The sequence below is a fragment of the Mesocricetus auratus genome, unplaced genomic scaffold (genome assembly GCF_017639785.1).
Source record: "Mesocricetus auratus isolate SY011 unplaced genomic scaffold, BCM_Maur_2.0 Super-Scaffold_100029, whole genome shotgun sequence".
Taxonomy (NCBI): Eukaryota; Metazoa; Chordata; class Mammalia; order Rodentia; family Cricetidae; genus Mesocricetus; species Mesocricetus auratus.
The window spans coordinates 13,281,815-13,297,893 of NW_024429210.1; the positions used below are offsets into that span (position 1 = coordinate 13,281,815).

The following is a 16,079-nucleotide window of genomic DNA, read 5'->3' on the forward strand; positions in this document are numbered from 1 at the left end:
TCAACCCCCATCTTTGGAGACACAGACTTACTATGTAGCCTTGACTAGCATGGAACTCATCAGAGATCTGCCTTCCTCTGCCAAGTGCTGAGATAAAAGGTGAGCACCACTATACCTGGCCTAAGATTTCTTTTAAAAGCTGCACCACAAGGGGTTTATCTAGGGAAGATCTACTGATGTAATGAATGCAAAAACAAATGGCTTATTGTGTGATTTCTACACCTTTGTATGAGTTCAGAACATCTGACATCTCTTGTTGCTTGAATTTAAAAGGATTGGCTCTAGAATGTGGTTAGGGATCACTTTAGTAATAACATCTCAAAGCTGCATGTCTTGCAAGTAGCAGTAGTTCATATATTGAGAGTACAAACAGCAATGTTCTAATTTAAATCTTTTTCTATGCTTTTTTGTATAATTTTTCATCTTTTTAAAAAAGATTTATTTATTTGTTATGTATACAGTGTTCTGTCTGCATGTATGCCAACATGCCAGAAGAGGGCACCAGATCTCATTACAGATGGTTGTGAGTGGTGGGAATTGAACTCACGGCCTCTGGAAGAGCAATCAGTGCTCTTAAACTGAGCCATCTCTCAGCCCCTAATTTTTCATCTTTTAACAGTATTTAATGAATAGTTTGTGCTTTAAGCATGCTAATAGTACCATTTCTGATAACTTGTCTTCTTATACTTAGATGTTTCAAAATATTCGTATTTTATACTAATGTTTGTACTAATGTTCATTTCTGTGAGTTTTAGGACTTTAGAGAATTATCTTAGGAAGTTGTCTTGATAAACCATTCTTCTTTTGTAATTTCAGAGCAATGATGGACTTAATTGGAAAGAACTTCTCAAAATGAAGAGTGCTCATAAGTTGTTATATGCTCTTGAAATTATTGAAGCCCTAGGAAAGCCCAACAGGAGGATAAGGAGGGAGTCAACGGTAATCACCTTCCCATTGTTCTCGGGGAAGATGCTCTACTACCGCAGAGTTCCAAGTGTTATCTCATTCTAAACTAGGTTTCTCCTGGAACTGCCCTTATCTGTGTTTCTGCCTTTCCTACAGGGAAGTTACAGCGATCTTTATCCAGATTCTGATGACTCAAGTGAAGATCAGGTGGAAAATAGTAAAAACTCTTGGAGTTGCAAGGTTTGATCATAATTGTTTTCTAAAAAGATTTAGAAAAAGTACTTTTCAGGATCTATAAGTCATTACTTTAAGGTTATTTTTCAAGATTTGTTTTAACTTTGTTTTTGAGTGTTTGCCTGCATATATGAGTGTGTACCACTTGCATGCAGAGCTTGTGGAGGGTTATACTGAGAAAGCCTTTCCCAACCCTCCCCCAAATTATGTTTATATGTAGATAGTGATTTCTACTAAACACAGATTTTTACAAATGCTTACTAAGTCAACAGAACAGATTGTCATTGCTCTGTATAGCTGATTTTCCTTTATCACTAACTTCACAATTGCTTACAGTTTGTTGCTGCTGGTGGGCTCCAACAGTTACTAGAGATATTTAACTCTGCAATTCTAGAGCCAAAGGAGCAGGACTCATGGACTGTGGTAAGTAAAGGTGTTTTTCAGCTGATTGTATTTGTTGACTTGTTTCATTCACTTTTGTTTCATTGCAAAGTAACTTACTATATACTTGATTGTAATCAAGTTGATTAAGACATATAGTAAAAAGTAAAAGATTTGATAGATAATAGATTAAAATTATATAACTGATTGAAACCAAAGTTATTTTTGGTTTGGGAAGATGGCTTAGTGGCTAAAAGTGTTTGCCATGCAAGCCTGATGAACTGTTTAATTCCTGGGCTCTCTGTAAAGGGTAGGAGAAAAAACCAACCTCTGCAAAGTAGTCTTCTGACCTATACACATGGCTGCTCACATCTAATCCCTGCCTACATACACAGGCGCACACAGATAACAAAACTGTTTTAAAGACAGCTATGTAGGTTTTATTTTTTATTTTTGTTTGTTGTATGTTTTTTGGGAAGATTTTGTTGTCCCAGACCTGGCTGGCCTAAAACACAGAGATCCAGCTGCCTCCGCTTCCCAAGTGCTGGGATTAAATGCGTGCGCCACCACTACCCGTCTAGGTTGTTTTTGTTGTTTTGTTTTGTTTTGTTTTGTTTTGTTTTGGTTTTACGAGACAGGGTTTCTCTGTATTGTTTTGGAGGCTGTCGGTCCAGCCCGGCCTCGACATCTAGGTTGTTTTTAACACACATGAAATGAATAGTGCTAAACTTAATTACTCAGAAATATTAACAAGTTCATAATCCATTCTTTCTTAGATTGATTAAATCACTTAGTATTCATATGGTTTTAAAGTTTTCTTGCTTTTTTGGGAGTTGTAGTTGTTTGTCTTTTAAATTGTGGTCTCCCTACTTCCCCCACACTGTAACTTCCTCTGTACCCAAGGCTGGTCTCAAACTTTTGATTTTCCTGCCTTGGCCTCCTGAGTACTGAGATTCCAGGTATGTGTTACCATACCAAGCCATCAGGTTTTTTGTTTTTTTTTAATTTATTTTATTTATTTATTTATGTTTGCTTTTTAAAAAAAAATGATTCAGCTGGGAGTGGTGGTGCACACCTTTAATCCCAGCATTTAGGAGGCAGAGGCAGGCCAATCTTTGAGTTCAAGGCCATCCAGCCTGCTCTGTAGAGGAGTTCCAGGACTGCCAGGGATACACAGAAATACTCTGCCAAAAAAGAAAGAAACGTGATTGATTCATATATATTTGCTTGTTTGTTGTAGTGCTGGTGATTAAATCTAGCCCTTTTGAATGCCCAAGAAGTGTTTTGATTTGGTTTTTTGTTTTTGTTTTTCAAGACAGGTTTTCTCTGTTTAACTTTGGTTGCCTGGCCTGGAACTTGCTTTGTAGACCAGGCTGGCCTCGAATTTACAGAGATCTGTCGGCCGCTGCCTCCCCAGTGATGGGATTAAATTTGTGCACCGCCACTGCTTGGCCAATAATGTTTTTATGTTTTTTTGAGACAGGGTTTCCCTGTGTATCCTTGGTTATCCTGGAACAGGACCAGACTGGTATTGAACTCACAGAGATCCTCTTGCCTCTGTCTATTAAGTGCTTGGCTTAAAGGCATGTGTCCCCACTACCCAGCTCCAAGAAGTCTTTTACCAATGACTTCTTTCTGTAGTAAATGGCTTCAGTGTTTTTAAAATGTTTTGACTAACTCTACCTTTCTGGCAACAGTACAACAAAAGTCTTCTAGACTGTAGTGATTGGTCTTTCGTGGTATCAAGAAACTGGGCATCATAAATGTTCTCACTTCTATAGTAATCATAATTTTCTCCAGTTGTTTTTATAATATTTGTCACAAGTATTGGCCTGCCTTAAAAAAAAAACAAAATAAAAAACCATGGTTGGGGGAGAACCTTGCTACCTTACCACTACTAATTTAAAGAAACACTGCTTTAATGTTAGGAAAAGAAAGTTGCTAGTGCAATGTTCACAACTTGATGATTTATGCAGCAATGTTGTCCAATCTTCAACTAAATATAAAGCAAATACTTTTGTTGGGAATTCAAATGAAGTGTTAACGTGTTTGTACTTGGGTTAGAATGGCTTGATGCAGCGAGTCAGCACCAGTTGTCTGGTGATGTTTCGTTCTGCTTCGTGCAGTTGATTCTTTCCCTCCATCTTTAAGTTCTTGGTGACTGGCACCAAATTCACACTACTAGATTTTCATGACAAGTGTCTTTCTTACTCACTGTGCCACCTCACTGACCCCTCACTTTGCCTTTTAAACTTAGAATTCCAAATTTAAAAAACAGTAAACTTAAAAATAAATAAAATTTTATTTTCCCAGTGTTAGTGATCTCCTAAGTATCTTTTCTATGGTAGTAGTCAATTGTGAGTGGGTCCATGTGTGTCTGTGTGTGCGTTCGTGATTGTACCTGTGTATGTCTCCATGCTTTTCTGTTGTGGACATTGATCAGTTGATGAGTATTTGTAGTGTTCCCACTTGTAGCTGCTATCAGTATGTTGATATGATTATGGCTTGGCTTGGTGTTTACTTAGAAATATACTTGATTGTTGTATCCAGTATTAATTGTGTTTAATATTTTGAGAATCAGCCAAACATGTCTACTATTTATGTTCCAAATAGCATTGTAGATCCTAAGGTTATTTACTATTATCATAGCCTGTGGCCTAGGAAGTTAATGTGTTCTCCTGGTGTTTATTTCTGTTTTCCTAATAACCAACGTGATTAAGAGCTATTTGTGTGCTTATTGGCCACCTTGTACTTCATTTGCATACAGGTCAATTCAAGCCTATTGTACTTTTTATTAATTGAGTTTTAAATGTCTGTTGTTTAGTTTGGATGCTGGTTTCTTTTTTTTTTTTTTTTATTTTTTTTTTTGGTTTCACCAGACAGGGTTTCTCTGTATTGTTTTGGAGGCTTTCAGTCCAGCCTGGCCAAGAACTCACAGAGATCCGCCTGCCTCAGCATCCCGAGTGCTGGGATTAAAGGCGTGTGCCACCACCGCCCGGCTGGATACTGGTTTCTTAGCAAGCAAGCTTTAACACATTTTCTGCCTGCCAGTGGCTGTATGCAAGGTATTGTGGTCAAGTGTGTGTCTCTGTGACACTTGAGCTGTTGTGGTATTGTGTAATTCATGGTGATGAAGATTGTTGGTTATTTTCTAGTTTTAATTTGTATTGAAGGCTTTCATTGATTTTTAAGTCAGGTTTTATTCATGCAAGTCATGTAGAAATTTTAACAGTGTTGTAGTATTGGAAGCATTAATGCTTGAGAAATGCTCAAGCATACTTGAAAATGCAGAATACTTTTCACCTACAAAGTTCTACTTGCTGCTTATTTTATAAACAGTTTGCTTCCAACAGAGCTGCTCTAAGAAACTTAAAGTATCAGTTCAGAAATGTTTGTAATTGTAATAGTCTTTTGCATTTCCGTTTTCTTTCAGTATGTTTTGATGTTGCAGAATATAGGTCAGCAGTCAGTGATTTCTTTATTATTGATAGTGATTATTTTATATGGCATACTGCAGTTGCTTATCCACTTGCTTGTTGATGGACCTTTGAACCTCCGGTTTTAGTTTGTTACAGGTAAAGAAGCTATAGACATTCATACATAAGGTTTTTTTTTTTCTTTAACACAAATTTTTGGGTAAATTCTAGGAAATGAAATCACCAAGTAATGTTGCAAGTGAAGATTTAAAATATATCAGAAGCTGCCTAGTGAAGAGCGACTGTAAAGCATTGAAGGGATCTCATTTACTCTACATGCTCACTAGTGATTGCTTTTGATTGAGTTTACAATTTGAGACTTTTTGTTTGTTTTTCAAAACAGGGTTTATGTGTGTAGCCCCTGGCTATCCTGGAACTCACTCTGTAGACCAGGCTGGCTTCCAACTCACAGAGATCTGCCTGCTAAATGTTTTTGGCTTCCATAATGATAGGTTTTTTTTTTTGTTTCTCTGAGACATGGTCTGGTTTTGTGGTCAGGCTGACTTCGAAGTTTCATTCTGTTTCTTTAACCTCCTGTGTTTTGGGTCTTCATGTGTGGTTTGATAGTATCTTTTTTGAGGCAGGAGGGTGTTGTAAATTCTGGGCTGGCTTTCAACACCCTATATAGCTGAGGATGATCCTAAATTCCTGTCTTCACCTCTCTAGCACTGAGATTATTGGTGTGAATCACCATATTTTCTTTATGCTGTGCTGGGAATCCAACCATGGATTTTGTGCACGCTAAGTAAGTACTCTATTTAACTGAGCTACACATGAGTCCTAAGCAGTATTTTCTCCCGTTTACTTACTCTTTGTGTATTTAGCTTGTGCGTGTTACATGGTTGTGCTTGTGCCTTGGCCTGCTCATGGAGGTCTGAGGACAACTTGTGAGTTGATTCTTTCCTCATACTATGTGGGTCTCAGGGATTGAAGTCATTAGAGTTGGTGGCAAGCACCTTTACCCATGAGCCTCAGCCTAACAGTATCTTTTAAGAGGTGTTTTTAGTTTCACGGAAATCGTATTCAATTTAAGAAATATATATTACAAGGTCACAAAGCTTGTCCCTGCTATGTTTTTTCTTCTGTGGGATAGAGATGTGTATGTTACATGCATGTGTGTCTGCCAGCAGTCTCTTCAATGTACCTGCATGAGGAGACCAGGTTTCCCTCTGGTGACTATTGCTGTCTACCTTAGTGAGTTTGAGTCAGGGTCAGTCATTGAACTTGAGCTCACTGTTTGATCTAGTTGGATGAACAGTGAACCCTCTGGATAGACTATATTCTACATCCTCACTCCGTCTAGATATACTGTAACGTTATCCCAATTGACTTTTATGTAGGTGTTAATGGATCCGAACTTAGTTTCTCTTGTCTGCACAGGAAACATTTTACTTACCTGGCCATCTTTTCAGCCCTCTCTCCTGTTTACAGTTTCTTTTGCTGTATATGGTGTTTGTTATATTACATTTAAGTTAACTTATGTATGTAAAAACTAGGTTTGTATTGGTTTATTTGCTTCTTATGTAACTATCTAGTTTTACTAATACCATTTGTTGAAAATAATTTTCTTTTTTAATTTCAGTTTTATTGATGAGATTTTGAAGTTTAGTAACATGGTATTGCTATTTCTTAGAGAAGGATGCTTTTTCTCTGTAGATAGATGTAATTGTACCACTTGAGACTAGGAGGCCAAGGATTTATTGTAGTAAAATGCTGAAATTCTTCTGCTATATAAAGTGATGTTCCAATGAACTTATTTAAAGAAAGTTTCTTGAGCTGTTATTCGAGTTTAAAATTCTTTGTTATTTTACTACTTATTCTGCTGAGTGAATATTTATGTTAAGTACATACAAGTGTAATATTGCAAGTTGAAGTATCTTTTAGAGCAGTTGGGAATCCCTATGGTCTGAAAATGTTAAGCCTGGTCTACATAGCAAGTTCAGGCCAGCCAGTTCAACTATCGTGAGATTGAGTCTTAAAACAAGATTTGCTAGTGTGGAGTAACCATATGCAATCATCTATTCTGCGTTTCATTGTATTGGTGAGTGGGCTGTCAGCTCTTTGTTGTTTGAAATGACTTTTTCCTTGGCTTGGAACTCACCATGTAGACCAAGCTCTAGCCTTGAACTCAGAGATGCACTTCCTCCACCCTCTAGGTATGGGGATTAAGGTTGTGCACAACCATGCCTGACCCTTTGTTAGCATTTTTAATAATTTTGATAAATACATTCATATTTTTCCAAAACCCATGTGAATATCTATTAAGTACATTTTACAATAATGGCATGAAAACAAATGTGTTATTTCTATTTTCTTATATGTATGTACATGTGCTCTTAACAATTTATATTTTACAATTAAAATTAAAGTAATACTAGCGATAAATTTTGAGTGCAACACTTTCTGTACTGACCACTGTATTTCCTCATGAGTCCATGGCAAGTGTCTAAAACCTGCAATGAAAACTGGCTGCAAATCAGAATGAAATGAATACCTTATTTGATTAATCAGCAACTCTCACCTTGTGAATTGTATGTAGGAATTAGCTGTTTGTGGTGAGAAGACTGTTGGAGGAGTATTCTATGTTCTTTTATCACTCTTTATTCTTTGTTGCTGTTGTTTTTTGTTTTGTTTCATTTTTTTTTGAGACAGGATTTCTTTGTGTAGCCCTGGCTGTCTCAGAACTAGCTCTGTAGACCAGGCTGGCCTTGAGCTTACAGAAATCTGCTTGTCTCTTCCAAACTTTGTTCTTGGAGGATTGAAACAAAGTGTTTCCATGGGGTATGCTCAGCTGAAAGTTGTTAAGATACTAATGCGCATTTGTCATTATTATGCTGTATACAAAACAGTAGTTTTCTCTCAATTAAGCATATATACCGAGTCCTAAATTCTAGGTAGAGAGGTAAAACTAGTAGCCATGATACTGTGGCTACCAGAAGTATGGTTGAAGGACCCTCTTGGTGATTGAAATAAAGCCTATGATAATTATCTTCAATCTATTAAAAATTATCATTTTAAATGCAGAACTGTTTTTGACATCCATATTTATGAACTCAGTGGGAAGGAGTTCATTTTGAGAGTTTCATTTTGTTTGTTTGTTTGTTTGTTTTTTGAGACGGGGTTTCTCTGTGACTTTGGAGGCTGTCCTGGAACTCGCTTGGTAGTCCAGGCTGGTCTCGAACTCACAGAGATCTGCCTGCCTTTGCCTCCCGAGTGCTGGGATTAAAGGTGTGCGCCACCAACTCCTGGCCGGAGAGTTTCATTTTGTAATGCAGCATTTTCCTACAATAAAGTTACATAATTTTAAAAAGTCATGTAGCACATAATTTTTAGAAAAATATTGAAGTTGTGTAGTGGTCATACATACATAAATGAAAACATTTATGTTTTCCTGTTCACAGTGGCAACTAGATTGTCTTGCTTGTCTGCTGAAATTAATCTGCCAGTTTGCAGTAGATCCATCGGATTTGGATTTAGCTTATCATGATGTCTTTGCATGGTCTGGCATAGCTGAAAGCCACAGAAAAAGAACCTGGCCTGGAAAATCAAGAAAGGCTGCTGGTGATCATGCCAAGAGTCTCCACATACCACGATTAACAGAGGTAAAGTTCAGAAGTTAACATTAAATTGTTGTAATGAATTTTATTTAAGTTTTGAGAAAGCATATGGTTTGGTTTTTACAAAGGGAAGAAGTACACTAACACATACATACTGTTCTAGATTACTGTGAAACTACCTAGCAGCTAGGTCTTCATTAAATGGAATGCATGATCTGACATTTTAATATGTTAGCTAACCTTCCATTTACATGTATTATTATAACTTAGTAATTTACATTTTGAGAATATCAGAGTCCATTCAGAAAAACAGGGAAATATTGGTATAACTGGGAAGCTAAATCATGTCACTTTTGTATTGTTAGGGGTTAAATTGGAAAATTAATCTTTCCTAGTATAGTAGATTATTTATATCTCTTGAATATGAAATGTTCATGAATTCTAAACGCATTCCCAAGTGTTACATAGTGGGATATACTACTTAATAATTTCTTTAATGTTTCTAGTATGTTTTTCCAGAAGAAACCTTTTGCGTTACAATATCATCAAATTGATTGTGATTGTTTCCATTAACTTCTGAAACAATTTCCAAAAGTAAAACTTTGTTTACTTTTATGTATATGTGTTTTTTGCCAACATGTATGTATATGCACCACATACGTGACTGGTGACCCAGGATGCTAGGCTATATGCAATTGCATATAGTTCTGAGCCCCATGTGGTTCTGGGAACCAAACCTGGGGTCTTCAAAAACTGAAGGTGCTTTTAAGCTGCCTATCAAGCCTCTCATTAAGTAATTTCTATCTTTATTGATATTGGTGATTTACAAGTATTGGTATAATGCAAGAATTGGTGTAAAATACACTTGGAGAGTTTTTAAAATGATTTGCTTTTAAAATATATGCAACATGTAGGCCATTGAAAAAAAGTTAAGATTATACAAGTGAACCTTGCATCTAGTCAAACAGGGCTGCCATTTATACCTGTAAATGCTGCTTTTTCAGAGTTTTTATTATTAGGTGTTATACAGTTAGGAAACATTCTTGTATATATTTATTAATTAATTTTCCAAAACAACCATAGCTTAGTATGCATATCAAAGCCCATGAGAAATAAAACTTGCTGTTGCATGAATTTCGGGGAGGCGGGGAAATGAAAGTACACTTTGTGTTTTCTGTATTCAAAAATGTTTCCTCCTTGGTGTTTTTGTTTTTAAAGGTGTTTCTTGTGCTTGTCCAAGGAACTAGTTTGATTCAACGCCTCATGTCTGTTGCTTATACATATGATAATCTGGCTCCTAGGTATGCATTTTATGCTTTATATTTATGTATGTGCAGTTATTAAACTTCATTTTTGAAATGGGCATGGTAGCACACACCTTTCTGGAGGCAGAGGTAGATCCCTGTGTGTTTCATGTTTACATAGTGAGTTTCCTATCTCAAAAAGGGAAAAGCAGAAAATAACTTACCTTTCAGTTTGGGGCTGGGAAGGTGGCTATGTCGGTAAAATGCTTACTGTTGCAAGTGTGAGAACTTGAGTCCAACGACAATCACCTACATAAATGTCAGGTGCTGTGGTACACACCTGTAACCCTATAGCTGGGTCAGGCGGGGTAGGAGGATCCCCAGAGCTCATTTGGTCTACCCGGCTTTATTTAGTAAGAGAGACCCTTTCTTAAAGAATAGGCAGAGAATAATAGAAGATACTTGACAGCAGCCCCTGGCTGTGCTTGCATGTACATCATATATATTAACACAGCAAATACCCACTTCATCCGGAAAAAAATCTCAACACAAAAGTTATTAGGATTTTATAATGTGCTACCCTGCTTCTCATCTAGACTTACATATCTTGTTAACATTTGTCAAACTTGAGTTTTCATGAATATTTTTGTATTTGTTTCTAAATTCTAAGGAATTTTATGAGCGTATGTTCTAGACACTATGACTGTCTTTGATATTTGTCTGTTAAAGTTAAAGATATTTTCTTGATGACTTGTGTGTGTGTGTGTGTGTGTGTGTGTGTATGCATGCATGCACTAGTGAGTATATACACTAGTGAATGTAGTGTCACCAGAGAACTGAAGAGGATTTCCAGTCTTCTAGAGCTGCAGTTACAGGTGGTTGTAAGCTGCCTGATGTGTGTGCTAGACACTACATTTGGGTCCTTTGAAAGAACAGCAAATGCTCTTATCTACTGAGCCATCTAACTAGCCCTGAATAAAAACAAATTAAGTAATTCAACATTGATCTTGGAAAGATGGCTCAGTGGTTAAGATTGTGTACTGTTTTTGTGGAAAACTAGAATTTGGTTCCAGCATCCATGCTTGGAAACCCACAATTACTTGTAGCTCTATGTCTGGGAGTATGGTAACCTCTTCTGGCCTCCATGGGTATGTACACACACACACAAACACACATACATATTGTGTACACACAAACACACTTAAAGATAAATCCTTAAGAAATTTAACATTGATATGTTTGAACATTTTTTTTAAATAGTGCTAGGTACCAGTAAAGGATTCTACCATAAACTGAATCCTTGTTAGTATGGCTAACCTCATGCAGAGGCCACAGGAAGGTGTGGATGTATTACTTTATTGTTCTCCGTCATACTGCTTGCATGTACATTCTAGAGCTCTGCCTGTCTCTGCTCTCCTGTGCTAAAATTACAGACAAAGCATCCATGCCTTTATTTTACTTGTTTGCTTGGGCTTCAAACTCAGTATTCATGCTTCCATCTCCCTAGTTCCCTAATATTTTGTTAATTTATTCTTGTTTCAGCATCTTGTGAAGCTATTAGTTGTCATACTGCTTCCTTTTTCTTGAGTAGGGATATTTTCCTGCATAATGTTGATATTTTAGTAGTACAGGCTAGTTCTCCTTCCCTCCCTACCCCTCCCCTCCCTCCCCTCCCCTCCCCTCCCTCCCTCCCTCCCTCCCTCCCTCCCTCCCTCCCTCCCTCCCTCGTTTTGTTCTGTTTTGAGACAGGGTTTCTCTTGCTATCCTGGAACTTGCTTTGTAGACCAGGTTGGCCTTGAACTCATTGATCCCGCTGCTTCTGCTTCTGAAATACTGGGATTAAAGGTGTTCAGCACTACTGCCTGGTGCTTTTTCTTTTGAAACATGATCTGTTCCAGAGAGCTCATTATAATCGCTGCAACACTGCTTCACTCCTCATGGCTTCTTCTGTTACCTGAGTTCTATGCTTGTAATGTTTTTAAAAGTCCTCATGGAACGAGAAGGAAGCTCTTGCCTGTTACTAAAAGTTTTCTCATGCATAGATAAGCACTAAAAATACAGATATGTATAGACAACTCTTGACGTAAATGCATTGTAATTGTGAGGTGTGTGGGTGCAACTTTATAATATCAGCTACTTTATAACCTGAAACTCAAGAAGATGTGAGGTCAGCACAGGCGTGAGCTGCAGCTGAGGACCTGTTTTTATAAAACAGAAAACAAGGATCCGCAAGATGCATCAGTGAGTAAAGCCATTTGCCGTTCATATTGGGAGCCTTGAACAATATTGTTCAGAGAAGATAAAGGTGCTAGACCACCTAGAACACACCTGGTGGAAGGAGAGGATCCACAGTAGCCTAACGAGGCCAAAATTCTACCTCAACCTCTTCTTTTGTTTTGATTTTCGAAACAGGGTTTCTCTGTATTGTTTTGGAGACTGTCCTGGAACTTGCTCTTGTAGACTAGGCTGGCCTGGAACTCACAGAGATCCACCTGCCTCTGCCTCCCGAGTGCTGTGATTAAAGGCGTGCGCCACCAACGCCTGACTACCTCAACCTCTTGATTAGCTGGAACTACAGGCCTACAGCAGACTCTTTCATTTTTATTTTTATTTTATTTTAAAACATGCTGTTATTTTTTGTATCAAGAACCTAACCAGGGCCTTTTATATACTAAGCAGGAGTCTGCCACTGTATGCTAGTCTGTTTTTGTTTTTGTTTTTCAAAGTCTATCAATGAGCCATGTGTTTATTATTTTTTGTTGTTTTTGGGTTTTTTGGTCTGTCTGCCACTGCCTCCTGAGTGCCAGGAAAGTGTGTGCTACCACTTCCCAGCTACTTATTTATTTTTTATTGTTTTCCAAGATAGGGTTTTTCTGTGTTACAGCCCTGGAACTCACATGCTGGCCTCTCCCTCCCAAGTGCTGGGAAAAAATGCTTGTGCCACCAAACCTGGTCCAGTCAATGTGTTTTTATTGGCATGTAATTATTATGCTGTGTAACAGATCTTAAAATTTATTCCTCCTCTGAGAAAAAATTGTTTTGAGATTGGATTTCTCTGTGTAACTTTGTAGACCACGTTGGCTTCGAACTCACAGAAATCTGCTTGCCTCTGCAATGCTGGGATTAAAGGTGTGTGCCACCACTGCCCAGCTCCTCTTTTGACATTTCTTACCCTTTGACAGCAACCCCCTATACTGCCCTCCTCTTCTAAAACCATCTTGTTGCTTTGCCAAGAATTTAATTTACTAGGGGTTTTAAAATAGGTGATACCATAGTCTAAGTAGTCATTTCCTTAAATCTATCTGGAGTGAAGTTATAAACTTTAAAGAATATATAGTAATTATTTGTTTTTTACTTCATTGCGCATTTAGTTAGTGGTGATAGCATATCTTTGTTTTACAGAGTTTTGAAAGCTCAGTCTGATCACAGGTCAAGGCATGAAGGTAAGAGCTCAATAAAGTTCATTGTATATTTAAATGTAGTTTTTAGTAAATAAAGTATATAATGAGTATGGTGAAATATTTAATAATGAGCATTGTGTCTTCATTGACACAAATGTGTATAATGCCTTTATTTTCTTTTAGTTTCACATTATTCAATGTGGCTCTTGGTGAGTTGGGCTCATTGCTGCTCTTTAGTGAAATCCAGCCTTGCTGATAGTGATCATTTACAAGATTGGCTAAAGAAATTGACCCTCCTTATTCCTGAGGTAAGATTAAACAACAGCAACAAAAAAAGATTGGTACTTCCTCTTTCATAAGTTTTTTTTATTTGTTTGTTTGTTTTTTCCGGGGTTGGGGTGGGTGTTGAGACAGGGTTTCTCTGTGGCTTTGGAGGCTGTCCAGGCTGGTCTCAAACTCACAGAGATCCGCCTGCCTCTGCTGGGATTAAAGGCATGTGCCACCACCATCTGGCCTCCTTTCACAAGTTTTTGTATCAGCAGTTTTCAACAAGATCCATAGTGGTGCAGAAATGATCATGATTCTGTTATTTTGTCTGTTTACCTCTTAGATGAATCTGATAATTTAAAAAGTGTGAATATTATATATTCTGTGTCATTTATATTTGTCATGTTTTAATTGTTTTCTAGTCTGGCTGTTCCAGGTGGTTACCGTAACATCTGGACAGCTCACTTGAAGTCTGTGAACGTTCTGACTTAAATACTTTCATAAAAGTGGGTGTTGGTGGCGCACGCCTTTAATCCCAGCACTCGGGAGGCAGAGGCAGGTGGATCTCTGTGAGTTTGAGACCAGCCTGGACTACCAAGCGAGTTCCAGGACAGCCTCCAAAGCCACAGAGAAACCCTGTCTCGAAAAACCAAAAAACAAAAAACAGTTGCTTCTGTTCTATAAATATTTTGTCTTGTAATTTATGTTGTAAATAACATAATTATGAAAACCTTTAATCCTAATCTTTTACCTGTATATTTTTATATTTGTTTCTACTTTATAGACATAATTTGGTATACACTGCCAGGCAATATTGGCTACTTTATATGTTATTTATTTGCATATATGTATAATCATAATATTATGTTTTCAGTACCCATCTATGGCTGTTAATATCGTTTAGTAGTAGAGCATTTGCTCTTCTTACATGGGCTGTGTGCAAGGCTATATGTTCAGTCCTCAGCAAAACATGAAACACCTTGCTTTAGAAGTCAACTAGGTCTGTGGTCACATGCATCTGTAGTCCCAAGGTGTAGGCAAAAGGGTAAGAACTTCTAGGCTAGCGTTTAGAGTTACTACAGGCAACAGGAAACTCTATTTCAAGCAAACAGTTATCTAAAATTATTTCTACTAACATTATCCCCATTCCCTCTCCTTTCTCCTGTCTCTTTCTTTTATCCTATTCACTTTTTCCCCTGCGCATGCACGTGCACACACCCCCCCTACCTACCTCTTTTCTCTTGTTCTTAAAGTCCCTCCCACCCGCCCAGATCTCAAACTCAAGACCTCATAAATGTTAGACATATACTCTACCCCTGGGTTACATTTCCCAGCGATTCCTTTTGTTTGTTTGTTTGAAGACAGGTCTCATGTTGTCCAGTCTGATCTCAAGATTGATAATGCAATTTAAGGATCAGATTAAGTTTTTGAGACCTCAAGTGTTGCCTCCAACATACTGTGTACTTGAACATAATGTCCCAGTGATGGGATGACAAGCCTGCTCCAATACGAAAATGCTGGTGTTCGAACTCAAGTGAAACTCTTCTACTGGGCTATATCACTAGCCTGGGAATATCTTTTTAATACTCACATTGTCCCTTTTCTCCCCTTTAGACTGCAGTTCGCCATGAATCTTGCAATGGCCTCTATAAGTTGTCTCTGTCAGGCCTAGATGGAGGAGACTCAATTCATCGATCTTTTCTCCTTTTGGCTGCCTCAACCTTGTTGAAATTCCTTCCTGATGCTCAAGCCCTGAAACCTCTAAGGGTGAGATTTACCTTGCTGCAAATTAATTACTGTGTACATTGTTCTTGTATTTACCTCATGAGGTCCCGATTCTCCACTTCCTGCCTACAGAGTGCTGACCTTATGGGTAGACACCATGGCACCTGTTTAATCATAATACTCTCAGTGTTAGCATGACAACTACTAACATTATCTATGTGATTTGATTTTAGCGTTTTATTGTTTGTCATAAGAATACTATTTTAGAAATACTTTTTGTCCCTCCCTATTTGAAAAATTATGACGTGGGTACCTCCCTCCCTTCCTCACTAAATAACACATGTGATTTTTTTTATTCCTCATGAAAATTCCAATTTTAATTGTCTATCTATCTATCTATCTATCTATCTATCTATCTATCTATCTATCTATCTATCTATCTATCTGGTTTTTCGAGACAGGGTTTCTCCAAGGCTGTCCTTGGAACTAGCTCTTTTAGACCAGGCTGGTCTTAAAATTCACAGAGATCCACCTGCCTCTGCATTCCGAGTACTGGGATTAAAGGCTTGTGCCACCATCGCCTGGCCAAATTTTTAATTTTTTTAACCTAGTGTGACGATAAGCTTTTTACCACATAATAAATTCAGAGGGTTGTTAATAAAGTATTTTCAATAATTTACAAAATTGTATATGGTTTGCATATTTTCCTCTGATTTTGTTTTTTTCATATACTTGAAGATAACCCCCCTCCCTCCCTCCCTCATTCCCTTCCTTTCTTCCTTCCTGTTGTTTTTGTTTTTATTTGTTTAAAACACGGCTTCACTCTGTACCCCAGCCTGAGCTTGAACTAAAGGACATCTGCCAGCCTTTGACTCAAAGGGCTGCCAT

General features: G+C 37.7%; 1 protein-coding gene across 2 annotated transcripts in view; it reads left to right on the forward strand.

Annotated features, from left to right (window-relative positions):
* The window catches only part of Usp34 (ubiquitin specific peptidase 34), a 178,529-nt gene that overhangs the window by 92,643 nt on the left and 69,807 nt on the right, over positions 1-16,079 (forward strand). For both annotated transcript variants that reach the window (XM_040733172.1, XM_040733173.1), the window contains exons 31-38: positions 817-939; positions 1,063-1,146; positions 1,477-1,563; positions 8,399-8,599; positions 9,773-9,855; positions 13,201-13,241; positions 13,383-13,507; positions 15,081-15,233. In XM_040733172.1, the coding sequence (XP_040589106.1) occupies positions 817-939; positions 1,063-1,146; positions 1,477-1,563; positions 8,399-8,599; positions 9,773-9,855; positions 13,201-13,241; positions 13,383-13,507; positions 15,081-15,233 (897 nt within the window). The remainder of the gene's footprint in view (positions 1-816; positions 940-1,062; positions 1,147-1,476; positions 1,564-8,398; positions 8,600-9,772; positions 9,856-13,200; positions 13,242-13,382; positions 13,508-15,080; positions 15,234-16,079) is intronic.